The 17191-nt window shown below is 47.7% G+C and overlaps 1 protein-coding gene across 1 annotated transcript; it reads left to right on the top strand.

Moving 5' to 3' along the window:
- Positions 1-16471, top strand: LOC118075879 (solute carrier family 22 member 6-A-like). Its single transcript, XM_035098248.3, has 10 exons — positions 1-384; positions 3847-3950; positions 6335-6489; positions 7884-8052; positions 8782-8905; positions 10140-10255; positions 11113-11327; positions 12395-12503; positions 14542-14745; positions 15728-16471. Exons 1-10 carry the CDS (start codon positions 1-3, stop codon positions 15816-15818), a joined length of 1671 nt encoding a protein of 556 aa, XP_034954139.3. The 3' UTR covers positions 15819-16471.
- The last annotated feature ends 720 nt before the right edge of the window (positions 16472-17191 follow it).

The raw sequence follows: 17191 nt of genomic DNA, 5'->3' as shown, positions 1-17191 counted from the left end.
ATGGGTTTTGCTGAGCTCCTGGAACATGTTGGCAGCATGGGACGCTTCCAGATCGTCCATGTGGTCTTGTTGTCCCTCCCCATTTTCATGATGGCCAGTCACATGATCCTGCAGAACTTCACCGCAGGTACCCCAAGCCACCACTGCTTGGTCCACCACCGCAATGGCACTTCTGGGAACCAAAGCCTGGAAGCAGAGGGTCTCCTCAAGGTCTCCATCCCCATGGATGAGAAAGGGCAGCCCGAGCAATGTCGCCGCTTCATCCACCACCAGGGACAGCTCTTGAATGCCACCATAGCGAACTGGACTGAGATGGAGACGGAGACATGCAAGGATGGGTGGGTGTACGACAAGACGGTCTTCCCAAGCACCATCGTCACTGAGGTGAGGACCAACGTTGCTCAGGGCCAGGCTGCTGAGTTGGTGGATGCTATTCTAAGTCAGGGGTGAGCAGTCTTTTCTACATCCAAGGGCCACGCTTCCTTTGAGGCGATCCCTTTGGGGCCACAAGGTGGCAATGGGCAAGGCCACCAAAAGAGGTGGGGCCAGATTCAGAAGTGGGAGGGGCTACCAGGCTGCAGCTCATTTGGCAGAGCATGAGATTCTTAATCTCAAGGTTGTGGGTTTGATTCCCACCTTGGGCAAAAGATTCCTGCATTGCAGGGGATTGGACTAAATAACTCTTGTGGTTAGGGCTGGGAGATATGTCGATATATCATCCAAAACCAATCTGAAGTGATATCGCTTTCATAATTTTTGACTTGGCAGTTTATCGCATATCATGATATGTGTGTGTGCCGTGCAAAAACTGTGAAGTCATATAATAGATTAGAATTAGTGGAAGTGAGGGAGATAAATAGAGGTTGTAGATAACACTATGGTGTAAAATAAGTATTGTTAGAAATTGATGATAAATTAATTAAGAAGAAAGATTTGGAGAGAATATAAAAGGTTAAGATGTAAAAGATATAGAAATAAGGTAATATTAAGTAACAACTAGAAGTATATAAGATTTAGAGTTTACTACTGAAGATATATAAAGAATCGCAGGAGGAGGAGGAATGAGGAAGTCAATAGATTAGTAACGGTTATAAGTTTGAATTTTTGTTTTTACATTTTTTGTATCTTTTGTGCTTTTTGTATTGTTGTATTTTTTGTGTTTTGTATGTTTTTTCTGTTTTGTATTTTTTAAAATGTTTTTAATTGTTTTTAAAAAACCTTAATTAATATATATATTTTTAAAAAACAACAACTGTGAAGTCAGCCAATGCTTTTCTCGATTCCTGCAACCCCTATTATCTCTGCTGGCTCAGCAAGGGGCAGAGAGTCACAAGGGCAGGCGCCTGCAAAAAGCACGATTCAGGAAAAACCATGAAGCCATGCTTACTTCAGACATTGTCACCTATCAGTATATCACGATGTTTAACTGGCAATATGTCACAATGTTGAAAACCAGATATCGCCCAGCCTTGCTTGTGGTTCCTTGCAACTCTACAGTTCTATGATTCTATCCCCTCTTCTCTTTTCCTACCATCGTGCTCTTTCTGTGGCCCCCTCTTCTGTCTTTCCCTTTCTGATGTCCTCTTCTCTTTGTGCTGTAGTGGTTAAGAGCGGTGGATTCGTAATCTGGTGAACTGGGTTCGCATCCCCGCTCCTCCACATGCAGCTGCTGGGTGACCTTGGGCTAATCACACTTCTCTGAAGTCTCTCAGCCTCACTCACCTCCTAGAGTGTTTGTTGTGGGAGAGGAAGGGAAAGGAGACTGTTAGCCGCTTTGAGACTCTTTAGGGTAGTGATAAAGCGGGATATCAAATCCAAACTTTTGGCACATAAGATTCGGTAGAGACAAAAGAAAGTCCTTCTTCACACAGTGCTTAGTTGGAACAATGGAATCCCCCCCCCCCCAAGAATTGGTGATGGCCACCAACTTGGATGGATTTAAAAGAGGTTTAGACAAATTCATGGAGGTAATGGCTATCAGGGGCTACCAGCCATGATGGCTATGCTCTGCCTCCATGCTCAGAGGTGGTATGCTTCTCCTGGATAGCTCAGTTGGTAGAGCATTGGACTCTTAATCTCAGGGTCATGGGTTTGAGCCCCACGTTGGGCAAAAGACTCCTCCATTGCAGGGGGTTGGACTAGATGACTCTTGTGGTTCCTTCCAAATCTACAATTCTGTTATTCTACCAGTTGCTGGAAACTGCAGGAGCAGAGGGTGTTGCTGTTGCTCTCAGGGCTCCCCAGAGGCAGCTAGTTAGCCACTGTGAGAACAGGATGCTGGATTAGATGGGACCCCTCTGGCCTGATCCAGCAGCTCAAGCTCCTATTGTGCTCTTACGTTCTTAGATCAAGGGCTGCAGGAATTTAGGCAGGTTGCCCGCTCCTTTACTAAGCACACCAAGAGGCATTTTGAGGTCAGGGCTTGTGTGTATCGTGCACTGCTGAAGTCTGAATCACACAGCAGCACAAAGAAGGGTCCTGGGTAGGTGCAGAATTTAGCTTTCTTGAGATCTCAGTTGGCAGGCATATGTCTACCCACTATGCCTATGGTAGGCAAGATAGAAGCACCACATGTTGTATAGTCACAAGCCTAAGGAGAACCCCACTGGATCGGAGCAGGCTGCTCTGGGAGGCTTCCAGCATAGCATGAGGACAAAAGCCCTTCCCTCTTGCTGATCCCTCCCTGCACATTTGGTAATTAATGGTAGACACCTCCTGTTCGTGGGGGCTCCATTTAGCTGCCCTATAATCATAGAATCATAGAGTTGGAAAGGACCCTGAGGGCCATCTAGTCCAACCCGCTGCAATGCAGGAATTGCAGCTAAAGAATCTCTGAGAGATGGGCACCCAACCTCTGCTTAAAAACCTTCCAAGGAAGGAGAGCCCCCCCCAACCTCCCAAGGGTGTCTGTTCCACTGTCAAACTGTTCTTATTGTCAGAAAGCTCCTCCTGCTGTTGAGTCTGGGATCTCCTTTCTTGTAACTTGAATCCATTGGTTCAGATCCTTACCCTCCAGAGCAGGAGAGAACAAGCTTGCTCCATCTTCCCTAGTTCAATGTTGTTGATAGACGCCACAACAGAAGAGCATCAAAGGAGCACACTAGATCAGTTGAAAGACACGTCTAGTCCAGCATCTTTCTTCTCACGGTGGCCAATCAGACTCCTGGAGGAAGCCCACAAGCAGGGCTTGAAGTCACTAGCCTTTGTGGTTTACCTAAGGAGGGAAGGTGGGACGCGGGTGGTGCTGTGGGTTAAAGCACAGAGCCTAGGGCTTGCCGATCAGAAGGTCGGTGGTTCGAATCCCCATGACGGGGTGAGCTCCCGTTGCTCGGACCCTGCTCCTGCCAACCTAGCAGTTTGAAAGCATGTCAAAGTGTAAGTATATTCCGGCGTATAAGACGACTGGGCATATAAGACGACCCCCAACTTTTCCAGTTAAAATATAGAGTTTGGGATATACTCACTGTATAAGAAATACGACCCGGCGTATAAGACGACCCCTGACTTTTGAGAAGATTTTCCTGGGTTAAAAAGTAGTCTGATACGCAGGAATATACTGTAGATAAATAGGTACAGCTACAGCGGGAAGGTAAACGGCGTTTCCGTGCGCTGCTCTGGTTCGCCAGAAGCAGCTTAGTCATGCTGGCCACATGACCTGGAAGCTGTATGCCGGCTCCCTTGGCTAGTAAAGCGAGATGAGCGCCACAACCCCAGAGTCGTTCACTACTGGACCTAATGGTCAGGAGTCCCCCCCCCTTTAAGGAGGGAAGAGCTTCAACAGGCACCCAGTCTTTTCTGAATCATTTTGTTTTCCCTTCTCTGCCGCCCCCTCCCGCCCTGTTGCAGTGGGACCTGGTGTGCTCTGCGCGAGCTTTGAAGCAGATGGCTCAGTCCCTCTACATGGCTGGCGTGCTGGTGGGAGGAATCATCTATGGAGGCCTCTCAGACAGGTGAGGAGACCCAGCACATTGTTTGTTTTCATTCATTCATTTTATTTAAATGGTTATCCCACCTTCCTTCCAACATGGAAGCCAAGGCGATGTGTTTAAGTTTCCCAGGTAGTCATCCAAGCAAACATACCAGATCCAGACCAGCTCGCCTTCAGCAGAGTGATGTCCTTATGTGCCCTTAGGCCAGGCATCCCCAAACTGCGGCCCTCCAGATGTTTTGGCCTACAACTCCCATGATCCCTAGCTAACGGGACCAGTGGTCAGGGATGATGGGAATTGTAGTCCAAAACATTTGGAGGGCCGAAGTTTGGGGATGCCTCCCTTAGGCCATATTCTGGGCCTACTGGAATTCTCTAGAGACTCTGAGATGCTGAGAAATGTCTATGGAGCATGTACGAAGTGCCGTTCTACAATTGACAGAGCAGCCTTAACTTGCTTGTTAACAACATACTTTAGAGGCGACAGCAGTAGAATGCAGAGAGAGTATATAAATTGTTTAAATGACTATAAATGCTTTCACAGAGCTACACTAGTATTGCATTGAGGATATGCCTGCTATTTGTTTTATTTTGTTTTTATGGTGTTTTATTGGCTTTATATTATGCATTTCTCTCCTTTTTTTTGCACTTCTAGGGTATCATAAGGTTGTATCCAATGTTAGTGCTGCTCAGAGTAAACTCCAGGAAATTAAAAGGGCATGACTAATGTAGTGCTGTTGCTTTGAACGGGCCTACTCTGAGTAGGTGCAGCCTTTGATGTTTAGTGGTCTCAACGTTTTGTAAAATCATCATTATTATCATCACATAATTAAATTTTGCACACATCTGAAATGTGACAGCATTTTCAAAGCCAACTTTTAGAATTTCAGCCACTGTTGGTTGTGGTTTTAGAAACTCACCTGTGAAGGATGCTTCAATTGCAGGATTCCATACTGCTTTTTTGATGCCTGCTAGAAATTGTTTTTGCTTAGACAAGCCTACCCAGATAGCATAAAGCTGACATGTATTTTAATAGGTAGTTTTATTTGATAATGTGTTTTTTAAACTGTTTTAAACTGTTTTTTTTAAGTTAACTTGTTTTAAACTCTGAATTTTATTGATAATGTTAATGTATATTTTATTTAATGCATACAAATCCCATTTTACACACACACACACACACAATTTAAGGGCCATAGCTCAGTGGAAGGACACATGCTTTCCATGCTGAAGCTCCCAGGTCCATCTAGCTCAGTACTGTATGCACTGACAGGCAGCAACTGTCCCTCAGATAGTAGGCAGTGGGAAAGACCCTTTCCTGCTTGAGTTCCCAGAGAACCAGGATAGCTACTGCCAACCAGAGCAGACAACACCAGGCCAGACAGAGAAGCAGCCTGTCCTGCTATAAGGGAGCTCAGAGGTGGAGCATTTGCTCTGCATGTGCCCAGTTCTGGGGGAGCTTGAGGCCCACAGGCGAAATCAAGGCAAAGGCAGCACCTTGGACAGCACCAGACACAATGTCCTCCAGCCTTGGATACAGAAGACTGTTGGGTTTTCTTTGGAGGGTGTGCTCTGTGAGATGTAATTGACACAATAACAGTACATTAGCGGTGACTGACTGTCCACACATCAGCTTTATTTTTTTTTTTTTGCTGATTAATTTATAACACATCGAAACCAAATTAAAATCACTAATACACCCCCCCCAAAAAAAAACCTGGTTTCCCACTCTCTCAGATATATTCCAATTCACCTCTTTTTACATGCTGCACAGATTTGTTTCTAATTAACATCCATTTCTCTTTTTTTTGCAAATTCCTCGTCCCTTGGCTGTCGCTTTACCACCTTCCCCAATAATTGCCACACAATTGCTGTCTGAAGGCAAACTTTTACGCTACAGCACAAAAAAGCGGGACAAATAAAATAAAATGGAGTATTTGTGGTATGAGATGGCTGGCATGTGTCCCTGAACTCTGATAACGACTCTTTGCTTGCCTAGACAGAGGCTAGAGGAGGCACCCCCAAACTTCGGCCCTCCAGATGTTTTGGACTACAATTCCCATCTTCCCCGACCACTGGTCCTGTTAGCTAGGGATCATGGGAGTTGTAGGCCAAAACACCTGGAGGGCCGCAGTTTGGGGGTGCCTGGGCTAGAGAAACATGCGTGTGCATGTGAGCCTACAAGTACAAAGGTCAACTGTGCTCCCGGTTTTGCCTCTGGTCACACACACACACCAAATGGCATGTGGCCCCTGGATGGTTGCCTTGGGGAAAATGTGGCCCTCCAGCAGAAAAAAGGGCTAGATAGGGACCTTCTAAGGGACCTTCCAATGCCCCTGTCAGGAGTTGCGTCTCAAAAGTCTCTCTCTTTCTTTCTCTCTTCTCCCTTCCTCTGCTACCTCGCAGGTTTGGACGGCGGCTGATTCTCATCTGGTCCTGCCTGCAACTGGCTGTCACAGGGACGGCCTCCGCCTTCTCGCCCACCTTCAGTGCCTACTGCACCCTTCGCTTCCTGACAGGGATGGCCTACTCCGGCACTGTCCTCAATATCTTCTCTCTGTGTGAGTGCTCTCGATTCTCCCAGCTCCATCTCAGCCCGGCAGCCTCTCTTGGGTGACAGCGGTTGGATTTCCCTCCTCTTCCCATTTACCCTCACTCCTCACTTTAAGCCAGCAATGTGGCCCTTCAGTTCTTTCTGCCTGGCCCTCAGGACACTCCCCAGGCTATGCCCCTCACTGATCCTGCCCCAACCCACCCTCCATAAATGTTTTGGCCTGTCTGGAACATGTCCTCGAACTCTGATAAGGCTTCTTGCTTGCCTGGATAGAGGACAGAGAGGGGTGTGAGCGAGTATAAAAGAAGCAAATCAGGTGTGTAGAAACTAGGCTGCTGCAGAAAGGTAAGACTTGCCTTTTTCTGGCTGTGTCTGCTTTTGCTTCTGCCCCACTCACCACTGGCATGTGGGCCCCAGGAGGTTATTATTTATCATTTTCTGTTTATTAAATTTATATTCAGGTCCAGTATACCTGAAGGAGTGTCTCCACCTCCTTCATTCTGCCCGGACACCATGGGCCAGCACCGAGGGCCTTCTGGCGGTTCCCTCGTTGCGAGAAGCCAAGTTGCAGGGAACTAGGCGGAGGGCCTTCTCGGTGGAGGCGCCTGCCCTGTGGAACGCCTTCCCAACAGATGTCAAAGAGGAAAACAACTACCAGACTTTTAGAAGACATCTGAAGGCAGCCCTGTTCAGGGAGGCTTTTAATGTTTAATAGATCACTGTGTTTTATTTTTCTGTTGGAAGCCGCCCAGAGTGGCTGCGGAAACCCAGTCAGATGGGCGGGGTATAAATAATAGATTATTATTATTATTATTATTATTATTATTATTATTATTATTATATACCGCCCTTTGTCAAAAGATCTCAGGGCGGTTCACAGAATAGGAAAGGTTGCCCAGAAGGAAATGCGTACCCATCAACTGCCCTGGAAAAACCGGGACATCCTGGGGGTTTTTCCTGTGAGAGTATGGCAGCCATTTTATGATGTGAGCCACCCTGATACCTCCAGGTATAGGGTGGTATATAAATTCTAATAATAATAAGCACCTTGCTCTCTTGTGGTTGTGGGCCAAGATCGCACCCCGAAAAAAGCATTTTTGTTTTCATCACGTGACCCAGAAGATGGTGTCCAGATTTTGGCCATGTCGTATTGGAGGGTATGGAAACGTGATCCTCATGCCAAAAAGCGGGGTGGGGGACTGACTCTGGATAAGTGAGTGTGGCTGCAGAGGCAATAGTCTGAGGTGAGTCCCGAGGGCTAGGTAGAGGGGCCTGGAGGGCCACATTTGGCCCCCGGGGCCTGAGATTCTCTTCCCTTGAGGTACATGAAGCGAATAGCAACACCAGAATCCAGTAAGCCCCCCCACAGCTTCCGTTTCTCTCCCTGCTCCCCCCCGCCAGGTGTGGAATGGACGCCCACGAGGTTTCGGCCCTTGCTGTCGACCTACAACGGCTTGGCCTACACAATTGGACAGATGGTCCTGGCAGGGTTGGCTTACCTCATCCCAGAGTGGCGCTGGCTGCAGTTGGCTGTCTCCTTGCCCTATTTCCTCTTCTTCATCTACTCCTGGTAAAGACTTTGCGTAGCTGTGGGGTTAAGGTTGTGGAGGGGAAGGAGCAAACCTTTCAAGTTGGCTTCTTCTCAGTTTCTCATTGTCCCCCCACTCTCAGTCTTTGGTTCAGTTCTACACCTTTCCACATCAGTTTGCAATCTCTACAATAAAGATTCCGCAGCATTTTTAGTGTGAGTTTCTCCTGGCATAGGCAAAATTATATACAAATATGCCTATCTTGATTAAACAACCACGCACAGATTCCTCTTAACTCTTTATTCGGGTACCTGAGAGAGAGAGAAGTCTCTGACCCTATGAGAGCCAGGGAGTCCTCTGCCGACATGCAGAATTCAAAATATTTTTAATGCATAGTCCCACCATGTGAAATATAAGGTTCACTTCCTCAAAATGAAGCAGAAGGTACAAGGAAAAGTTTTCAAAAATAAACCGTCTATATGGCAGCACTTTCCTGTTCTGGCAGTTTGTGGTCACAGGTGAAAGCAGAAATTTCACCCCTTTTTTATAGATAGCTGTCAGCTTCACCCTCCTTCTCATTTTCAAACTAGGGCAGAGTCCATGTCTCCAATCTTACTGATTTTTCTGATACCTAAAAGGCACATTTTCCCATAGCCATGACACCTCGCCTAAATGTCCCTCAGTCTGGAGCGGCCCTTGTTGACTCTGGAATGTGTGCCTCATCTTTATACTGTATTCCTTACTTCACTGTCTTGTACCCAACCCAACAGGTGGTTTTCTGAATCAGCCCGCTGGCTGGTGTTGGCCGGGAAGCCAGAGCAGGCCGTGAAGGAGCTGAAGAGGGCAGCCAGGATGAACGGGAAGCATGAAGCCTGTGACAAGCTAAATGTCGAGGTGAAATTGGGACACATCACACACACCAACTAACTTGTTTATGTATTACATTTGTAGCTGACCTTTCCTGTAAGGAAACCAAGGCTGAGAATTCTCCAGAAAAATAATCTCTCAAAGGACCTGTTGACAACATTTTACCATTGTACTGTTGAGAGTGAATTAACTTTTGGTCTGTGTGTATGGTTCGGGAGTTGCACGGCCAGGGGAAAAACAATGCTGTCCAGGGTTGCAAAGACTGCAGAGAGAATAACTGGGTGCACTCTTCCCACCTTGGATCAAATCTATGCTTCCAGGTGCCATACGAAATCTGCAGAGATAGTGCAGGATAGTGCGCACCCCGGAAATGATCTCTTTCAGCTTCTGCCTTCTGGAAGAAGGTACAGGGCTATGAAGACTAGGACTAGTCGCCTGAGAAACTGTTTCTACCCAAATGCGATTTTGGTTTTAAATGCAGTGTAAGGTAGTCTTTATGGGAGTATATTGTATTTAATTATGGGGTACCAGAGTCTGTGGGGGGCTAATCAGGATGAGATAGCAGGCTTATTGGTTTTTAATGTCTGACGTAGAGGGTTTTTTCCAATTTTGTTGTTCTGTATGGGACAATGACAATAAAGATTATCTATCTATCTAGTGCACACAGTTCTCTTCAAAATTCTCTCCCCACAATAATCTTGAGTGGTAGACCAGTCTGAGATAAGGATGGGGAAGAAATTTGGCTGGGTTTGCATTTTGATTGGAACTGACCTGATTTGCACTGTTTGCAAATAAATTTCCCATTAAATAATGCTTTTTTGTATGCTATTTTCACTAATGTGTGCATTTCTATGGACACCTTATGCATTTTTTTTTTGTACAAATTACTTGTCTGGAGAAGTGAATTGCAATATTTGGAGGTGTGAAATTCAAAGGAAGGCAATGTTTTTGCTCACATATTGTTTCAGAAAATGTGAATTGCCTTTAAATGAGAACGGGATCAAATGTCCTTAATCTGCAAAATAGATTTGGCTAACAAAACTCTTAGCGCAGGCAAAGAGAGGAAATGGCCAGCTATTTAATTCTGGCAAGAGAGATTCAAGAGCCTATAGTGGTTTCTATCTTCTTGCTATACCTTCAAACCTTCTAGCTTTGATACTTATAAAAGCTGGGAGTGGGGAGAAGCAAAACGTCAGTTCCCCTTCCAGATATTTCCTGCTTGTGCCCAGTGGCCAGAGAATTCTTTTTTCCTCCCTCCCAGCTCTTGAGATCCAATATGAAGGAAGAAATGGCATCTCTGAAATCCAGTTATACCATTGCGGACTTGGTGCGGACTCCAACCATGCGCAGGATCTCCTGCTGCCTCTGCTTTGTGTGGTGAGTTCTGGCAATTAGGGGAGTCTGCCCTCACTGTGCAGTTTCTAGTAGTATAAAATCACACTGAAAGGCTCTAGTCCTCATCGTGATGGGCAAATTCCTGAAATTACGTTGAATGCTTGGCAGCCTTTCAGTGGCAGGGGAAGAATTCTCAAAACCTGCACCCACCCACTGTCAGTTCCATAAAATGTGGTTGTTAGTTAGCAGTTGCAGATATAGGCAGAAGTGGAACTTGAAAGGAAATGCTGGAGAGTGGAGTATTCTTGGCTCATCATTCCAGCTAGCCAAGTCCTTCTGTAGGTTACCAGAGTGGTAGCCAAAATTCCTCCCTCCAAGTGTTGTTCGACTCCATTTTCCACCAGGCTTCTAGCTAGCATAGCCAATGACAACAGGGGTTGGTCCTTTAGGATGACGATGACGATTTCTTAAATTTGCATACCACCTATAACCGCAGGTCTCAGAGCAGTTACAACACAAAACCACAATATAAAAACACAAAATACGTAACAAAAACAACCCAATAACACCCCCCCTCTCTCACACACACATTTTAAAAGGGCATTGGATGCAAATCAGCCAAAGGCCTGGTTAAAGAGGAACATTTTTGCCAGGCATTGAAGGCGCCAGCATTTCACAAAGGGTGACCCACTGAAGAAAGGGCCTGTTCTTGTGTTGCCACTCCCAGACCTCTCGTGGAGGAGGTCTGGGAGTGGCAACACAAGATGATCTCATGTTCTGGGAAGATTCATATGGAGAGAGGCAGTCCTTGAAGTATTGCAGTCCTGAGCCATTTGACGTGGGGTTGGACTAAATGACCCTTGAGTTCCCTTCCAACTCTCTCATTCTTCCGCCCCCAGGTTCTCCACCAGTTTTGCCTATTATGGGCTGATCATGGACCTCCAGCACTTCGGCACCAACATCTACTTGATCCAGCTGATTTTTGGGGCGGTTGACTTCCCAGCCAAGTTTATCTCGGTCATCACAATAAGTTACATTGGGCGCCGGTTCACCCAAGCTGCCACACTTGCCCTTGCAGGGCTGACCATCTTGGCTAACATTTTTGTTCCTCAAGGTGAGAGAGGAGGTTCTTCTTCTTCTGCCTAGAGGTGTGGGTAGTGCCAAGAATTATCTGAGCACACCACACACAGCGAGCCAATTGGCAGTGGATGGTGTGGAATGGAGAAGTGCTGTGTTATCTCGGAGATGGAACAACGGGGTCCTCTTCTGGGATTGAGGCTGCACATTGTGTGCATCTTCAGGACCTCAGACAGCTCCCTGTGGAGAAGAGTAGATTTAGAACAGATACAGAAAAGTACAGTAATCGAGGCGATGCAGCATGTAGCTCCAGCAAGGATCTGGAGTCAATTGGGGGCTGATTTTGGGGTTGAGGAGCCTATTCACCTGGAGGGCTGCATTCTTCTCTGGGCAGTATTCCAGGGGCCACATTTGCAGGGCCAGAGACAAAAGTGGGTCAGAAGCAACAGGAAGCTCTACCTTACGCCAAGTCAGATCATTGCTCCATCTATGTCAACACGGACTACACTGAGCAGCAGTGGTTCTTCAAGGTTTCAACCTTCCCCAGTCCTACCTAGGGATGCCATTAGAGACTGAACCTGGGACCTTCTACATGCAAGGCAGATGCTCTACCACTGAGCTACAGCCCCAAAGTGGGAGCAGAGCAACAGATCTGACCCTTACCATTTTACAATAGGCAGCATTCCAGCCACACAGAAGCTGGGAGTTTCCACACATACACACATCTAACAACCAGGTAAGCAAGAGACATTAGGTGGTAGGCAACCAATTCTTCACTCAGAGTAGGCCCATGGATTTCACTGAGTCTGCTCTGCGTAAAAATTAGTTGACGACCACCCATGATCCCAGTTCCAGGGCATAGAGAGGACTGAAAGACCTCATTCAGCCTGCGTGAGGGAGGCCTGTAGCTCCATGCCACAGTGCAGACAGTCGCAGGTTCAATCCCTGCATCTCCACTTAGATCCAGGGAAGACCGCATGAAGAGCTGCTGCCTCCCAGCCTAGCTTCTGTCTGTCATGGAGAGGAGCGTGAGCCTTCATTCCAGGAAATAGGCCAGTGGAGAACCCTTAATGTATCACCAAGCATTCCCTTCTTTCCCCCCAGATATGCCCACCACACGGGCCGCCTTGGCTGCCTTCGGGAAGGGGTGTTTGGCTGCCGCATTCAACTGCATCTATTTGTACACTGGAGAACTTTATCCAACAGTGCTCCGGTAAGTGAGGAGAATAGGTGTGTGTGTGTGTGAGAGAGAGACACGTCTTCTAGGGAGCTTGCGAAGAATAGATTGGCCTCAACAAGCAGGGGACATCTGTGACATGGGGGTGTGGCCCTTTCACATCCCTTCCTCCCTTCCTCCTCAGTTCCACCCTTTTCTTCTAGGGGTGGGGAAGCTTTTTCAGACCAGGGGCCACATTCCCTTCTGGGAAATCTTCGGGGGGGGGGTCACATACCAGTGGCGGGTGGAGCCAGAGGCAAAAGTGGGTGGAGCAATGAATGTGATTCCCCCCCACCTTTGCATGGTAGGTGAACTTCTACACACACAACCAGCAGTGTAGCCAGACACTCAGGCACGCAGAGCGGCAACCACTCTGTACGGCGCATGCACCATACGGAGCGGGTGGACGGCAGCGGCGCTCGAGCGCCATGATCCTCTGCTCACGGCTCAAGCGCTGGCGGCAGCAAACTGCGAGCAAGCCGTGGAGCGAGGTTTTTTTAAAAAAACCTCGCTCCGCAGCTTGCTCGCTCACCTGCTCAACGCACGCTTTGCTTGCTCCTGGGTGAGGGGCGGGCTAGGGAGGGGCGTCAGCTGGCCTGCCCCTTGCCTCTGCCCCAGCAGGAAGAAGCAAAGCGTGCTACAGAGCAGCACCGTCAGCAAACCGTGAGCAAGCCGCGGAGCGAGGTTTTTTAAAAACCCTCGCTCTGCAACTTGCTCGCTCACCTGCTAGGCGCGTGCTTTGCTTTTTCCTGCTGGGGCGGAGGCAAGAGGTGGGCCAGAGAGGGGCGTCAGTGGCTGCTGCTGACGCTCCTCTCTGGCCTGTCCTAGCTGGAAGAAGCAAAGCTCACACCGAACAAGTGAGCGAGCAGCCAGCCGCCGAACTAGGGTTTTTACCGGGTGGCGGGGCTCGGTTTGGGAGTCGCAGGGGAGGGCCCAAGTGTCATCCCCCTCCAGGGTGGCACTCAGGGCGGACCGCCCCCTACGCCCCCTGCTATGCCCCTGCACACAAGCTTCTCTGCCAGGCAAGCCAGAGGCATGAACAGAGTCCAAGGACACATTCCAGCCAGGCAAAGGCACTCAGGATGTGAAGCCAGGCCAGTGAGGGGTTGTGTCTGGGGAGATGGTCACAATTAGCCTCTGGGGCAGAAGCCCACCACCCTTGCACTAAACTTTGTTGTTTAGTCGTTTAGTTGTGTCCGACTCTTCGTGACCCTATGGACCATAGCACGCGAGGCACTCCTGTCTTCCACTGCCTCCTGCAGTTTGGTCAAACTCATGTTCGTAGCTTCGAGAACACTGTCCAACCATCTCGTCCTCTGTCGTCCCCTTCTCCTAGTGCCCTCAATCTTTCCCAACATCAGGGTCTCTGCACTAAACTAGAATGGGAGATTTTGAGGTGCAAGAGCTCACTGTAGCCAAACACTTCACAAGAGTCCAACAATTCCATCCGTTGTGTTGGAACTATTATTATGCACACACCAAACAGCACCCGTTATCCAATTTGTTAGGATCAGTGATGACTGCAATCCTGTGCGTAGCTTCGCAGGAGCAAGCTCCACTAACTTCAATGGTACTTTCTTCTGACTGCATGCCTTGAAATACAAGGAGCTTTCACAATCAGCTGAAGGGCAGCCTTTAGCTTTTAAGTAGAAATGCAAGTAATCTTGCAGAGAAGCACCACCGTTTTAACTGCTAGCATGAAGCAGGAACCCCATCAAAGAAAAGGGCAGCCAGCCTCTGTTGGGTTACTAGCTTCATTTGCTGACTTTCTCTATGGCTAAACTGTCTTAAGCAAACTTGAAAGCCTCATTATCACTGCGTTCGGGCAGATGACAACATCACACCTGATCTGAAGGTTTAAAAAACTACCCCCTGTTGAAGGGGAGGGAGGAATGAGCCTTTATTCTGCTGGGTACCTTGAAGGGTGTGGGTTTTCCAGTTCCTGTTACAGGGAGTGGGACTGCATCCATCCTTTGTGGATGCCAGATGGGTCCACTAAGCTGTGTGGATAATACTTTTGCTTCTTGACTTGTAGGCAGACTGGCATGGGTCTAGGCAACACCTTGTCTCGCTTGGGTGGCATATCAGCCCCCCTGGTGAAGATATCCGGTGAGCACCTCCCTTACCTGCCACACCTGATCTACGGTGCTGCCCCCGTGGTGTCTGGGGTCGCTGCCATCTTCCTGCCAGAAACCCGCAATGCCTCGCTCCCAGAAACAATTGAGCAAGTTGAGAACAGGTGAGCATCGAAGCCGTCAGGACACTTCCCAACATTCCTCATAGGAGCAGGGGAAGCTGCCCTATCTTCTTCTTTGGCAATCACTCTTAGCTGAGTAGGATTGTCTTCCATGAACATGGTCTTAATGGTGTGTCCATAGGTGACTGTGGAGGCTAATTCTGGATCTACACATCCTTCCACAGCGGGGACATAGGTTTCTGGGTGGGAGCTGATGGTGGTGGTGGTTTGCCAAACATGCCTTTCTCTTAGCACATTTCTCCCTTTTGTGCTGAGTTCAAGCATCTTCAAAGTCCACGACACCTTTGGTAAAGGCTGATCTCCAATTGGAGCGCTCGCAGGCCAGTGTTTCCCAATTGTCTGTGTTTATACTACATTTGGTTGCCTTGAGAGAGTCTTTAAACCTCCTTTGTTGACCATCAACATTACACTTTCCGTTTTAAAATTTGGAATAGAGTAGTTGCTTTGGAAGACAATAATCAGGCATCTGAACAACATGACCAGTCCAATGAAGTTGATGTTGAAGAATTGCTTCGATACTGGTGATGTTTGCTTCTTCCAGTACACTGGTATTAGTTCGCCTGTCTTTCCAAGCGATATGTAAAAAAAATTGGAGACACCGTTGATGAAATCTTTCAAGGAGTTGGAGATGGTGTTTATAAGTGGTCCATGTTTCACAAGCATACAGTAAGGTTGGTAGTGCAATAGCTTTGAAAACAAGCATTTTGGTTTCCCAAAAGGGCGCACGGATTGCCTGATGTGAAATACATTGGCATTATTTTCAGCTCTCTTACCCCACTAGATGCTCTACCACTGAGCTATGGACTTTAGACACACACATAGCACCCCCTACTTATGTGAACAGGAGAAACAAACGGGTTTGCCCTATTTGATATACAAAGTGCCATCAGATGCACAGGCATACATTATATCATTATTGGGGGGAGTAACAAACTGTATTTCATGGACCTTCTGTCTTGTTCAGATCTCAGGGCCAGAAGGACCCAAAGCAGCAACAGCAAATGGAGGCCCTTCTCAATGCCACCAAGCCTGAAACCACAAAGGATGCTGTTTAAGGAGAGGAGAGTATGGCTTGTGGACTGACTTTGGGGGATGTTCAGTTCTTGCTGCTTGAGGTTAAACTTACCCTTTGGAAAAAAAGGCTGGCATGCTCCGTGCTCTGTGTTCAGAAAGGCAGGCTGGATGGCATCACTCAAGGGGGCAAAAAATCTGGACTTCCTGTAATGGGTGGACTTGATCGTATTTGGACTCTGATGCTGTTTCGCTTGCGTTCTTGACCTGCTTTCCTCCAGGCTGATGAAACTTCATATCTAAAATGCGAGGTGGAATATAGGAAGCTGCCTCTTATCAAGCCAGATCCTACTAGGTCGGTATTGTCTACACCAGCCTTTGCCAGACTGGACACCTCCAGATGTTTGGGGCTCCAACTCCCATCAGCACATCCAATGACCCGGGGCAATGGGTGATTCAGAATCCAAAACATCTGGAGGGGCGGCCAGGCTGATGAAGGCTGACCTACGCTGAAGAACAGCAGAGCTTACAGGGCAGGGCTTCCTCCCACCCTCGGCCTTAACAGGAGATGCCGAAGAGAGCTAGCAGAGGAAATGACTATTGTTTGCATTTTAATGAGATGGTGGCTGAAGTGTATTCAGCCAGGGAAATGCAAAGTGTGGGATGAGCAGATGATTTCCTGGAAGACATATAACTGCCATGCGAGCAAATCAGGATGAATGCAGGACCTTGTATAACCTCACTGCAGACAAATAATAACGAATGCTCAATAAAAATCTGCAATAATCTAAGATCTGCCTAAGCTTTGTGCAGGCAAGTCGGGATAAATCCTGAATAAACATATTGTCTGAAGGAACACCATTGTCCAGTCTTTTTTTAAAAAACCAACAAAGTTTTTATTGGTTTTTAAACAAATACAAATACAATAACCACAAAACACATATCCAGCAGAACATCTAAGGGTGCTTATTTCCCCCCCCCCCTATTGTCTTTCTTCATTGTTGTTTTGATTTGTGTTCATACATCTTCCTGTTCATCATTCATCCATCCCAAATGTTCCAGCACATTTCCCCATTGCTTTCCTAACTGTAAAAAGTCTCATTGTCTTCTTGTTGTTGCTGTCAATGGGTTTGTTGCACCCAGGCAACAGAGCACTTTGATCCACTTCAACCGTGCAAACCTGGAGCTCCGCTATGCACTTGAATCCCTCCTGCAAAACAGGGAGGCCAATCCTGCCTTCCGCCTCTTTCCACCTGGGCCTCTCCTCTGCCCCCACCTAGAAGTGCTTCCTAGGCAGCCACCTCCACATTCATTTTCTTCCCTCCCAGGATCTGCTTGTCCTCCATGAAGCCCTGGAACAAATAAGAACACAGTTCAGCTTAGTCTCTGGCCCTGTTGCTCTTGGCCGGTGGTTTGG

This window comes from Zootoca vivipara, chromosome 16 (assembly GCF_965207765.1).
Source record: "Zootoca vivipara chromosome 16, rZooViv2.hap1.1, whole genome shotgun sequence".
Classification (NCBI taxonomy): Eukaryota; Metazoa; Chordata; class Lepidosauria; order Squamata; family Lacertidae; genus Zootoca; species Zootoca vivipara.
The sequence above is the reverse complement of the archived record's forward strand: the minus strand, read 5'-3'. Positions and strand labels throughout refer to the sequence as shown.

What these genes read in the sequence shown, in the direction of transcription:
- LOC118075879 (XM_035098248.3), top strand. Translation starts at nt 1, where the DNA reads ATGGGTTTTGCTGAGCTCCTGGAACATGTTGGCAGCATGGGACGCTTC. An exon ending in CTCTTCTTCATCTACTCCTG is followed by an intron (nt 8,053 to 8,781) that starts GTAAAGACTTTG and finishes CCAACCCAACAG; the next exon opens with GTGGTTTTCTGAATCAGCCC. An exon ending in GTGACAAGCTAAATGTCGAG is followed by an intron (nt 8,906 to 10,139) that starts GTGAAATTGGGA and finishes CCTCCCTCCCAG; the next exon opens with CTCTTGAGATCCAATATGAA.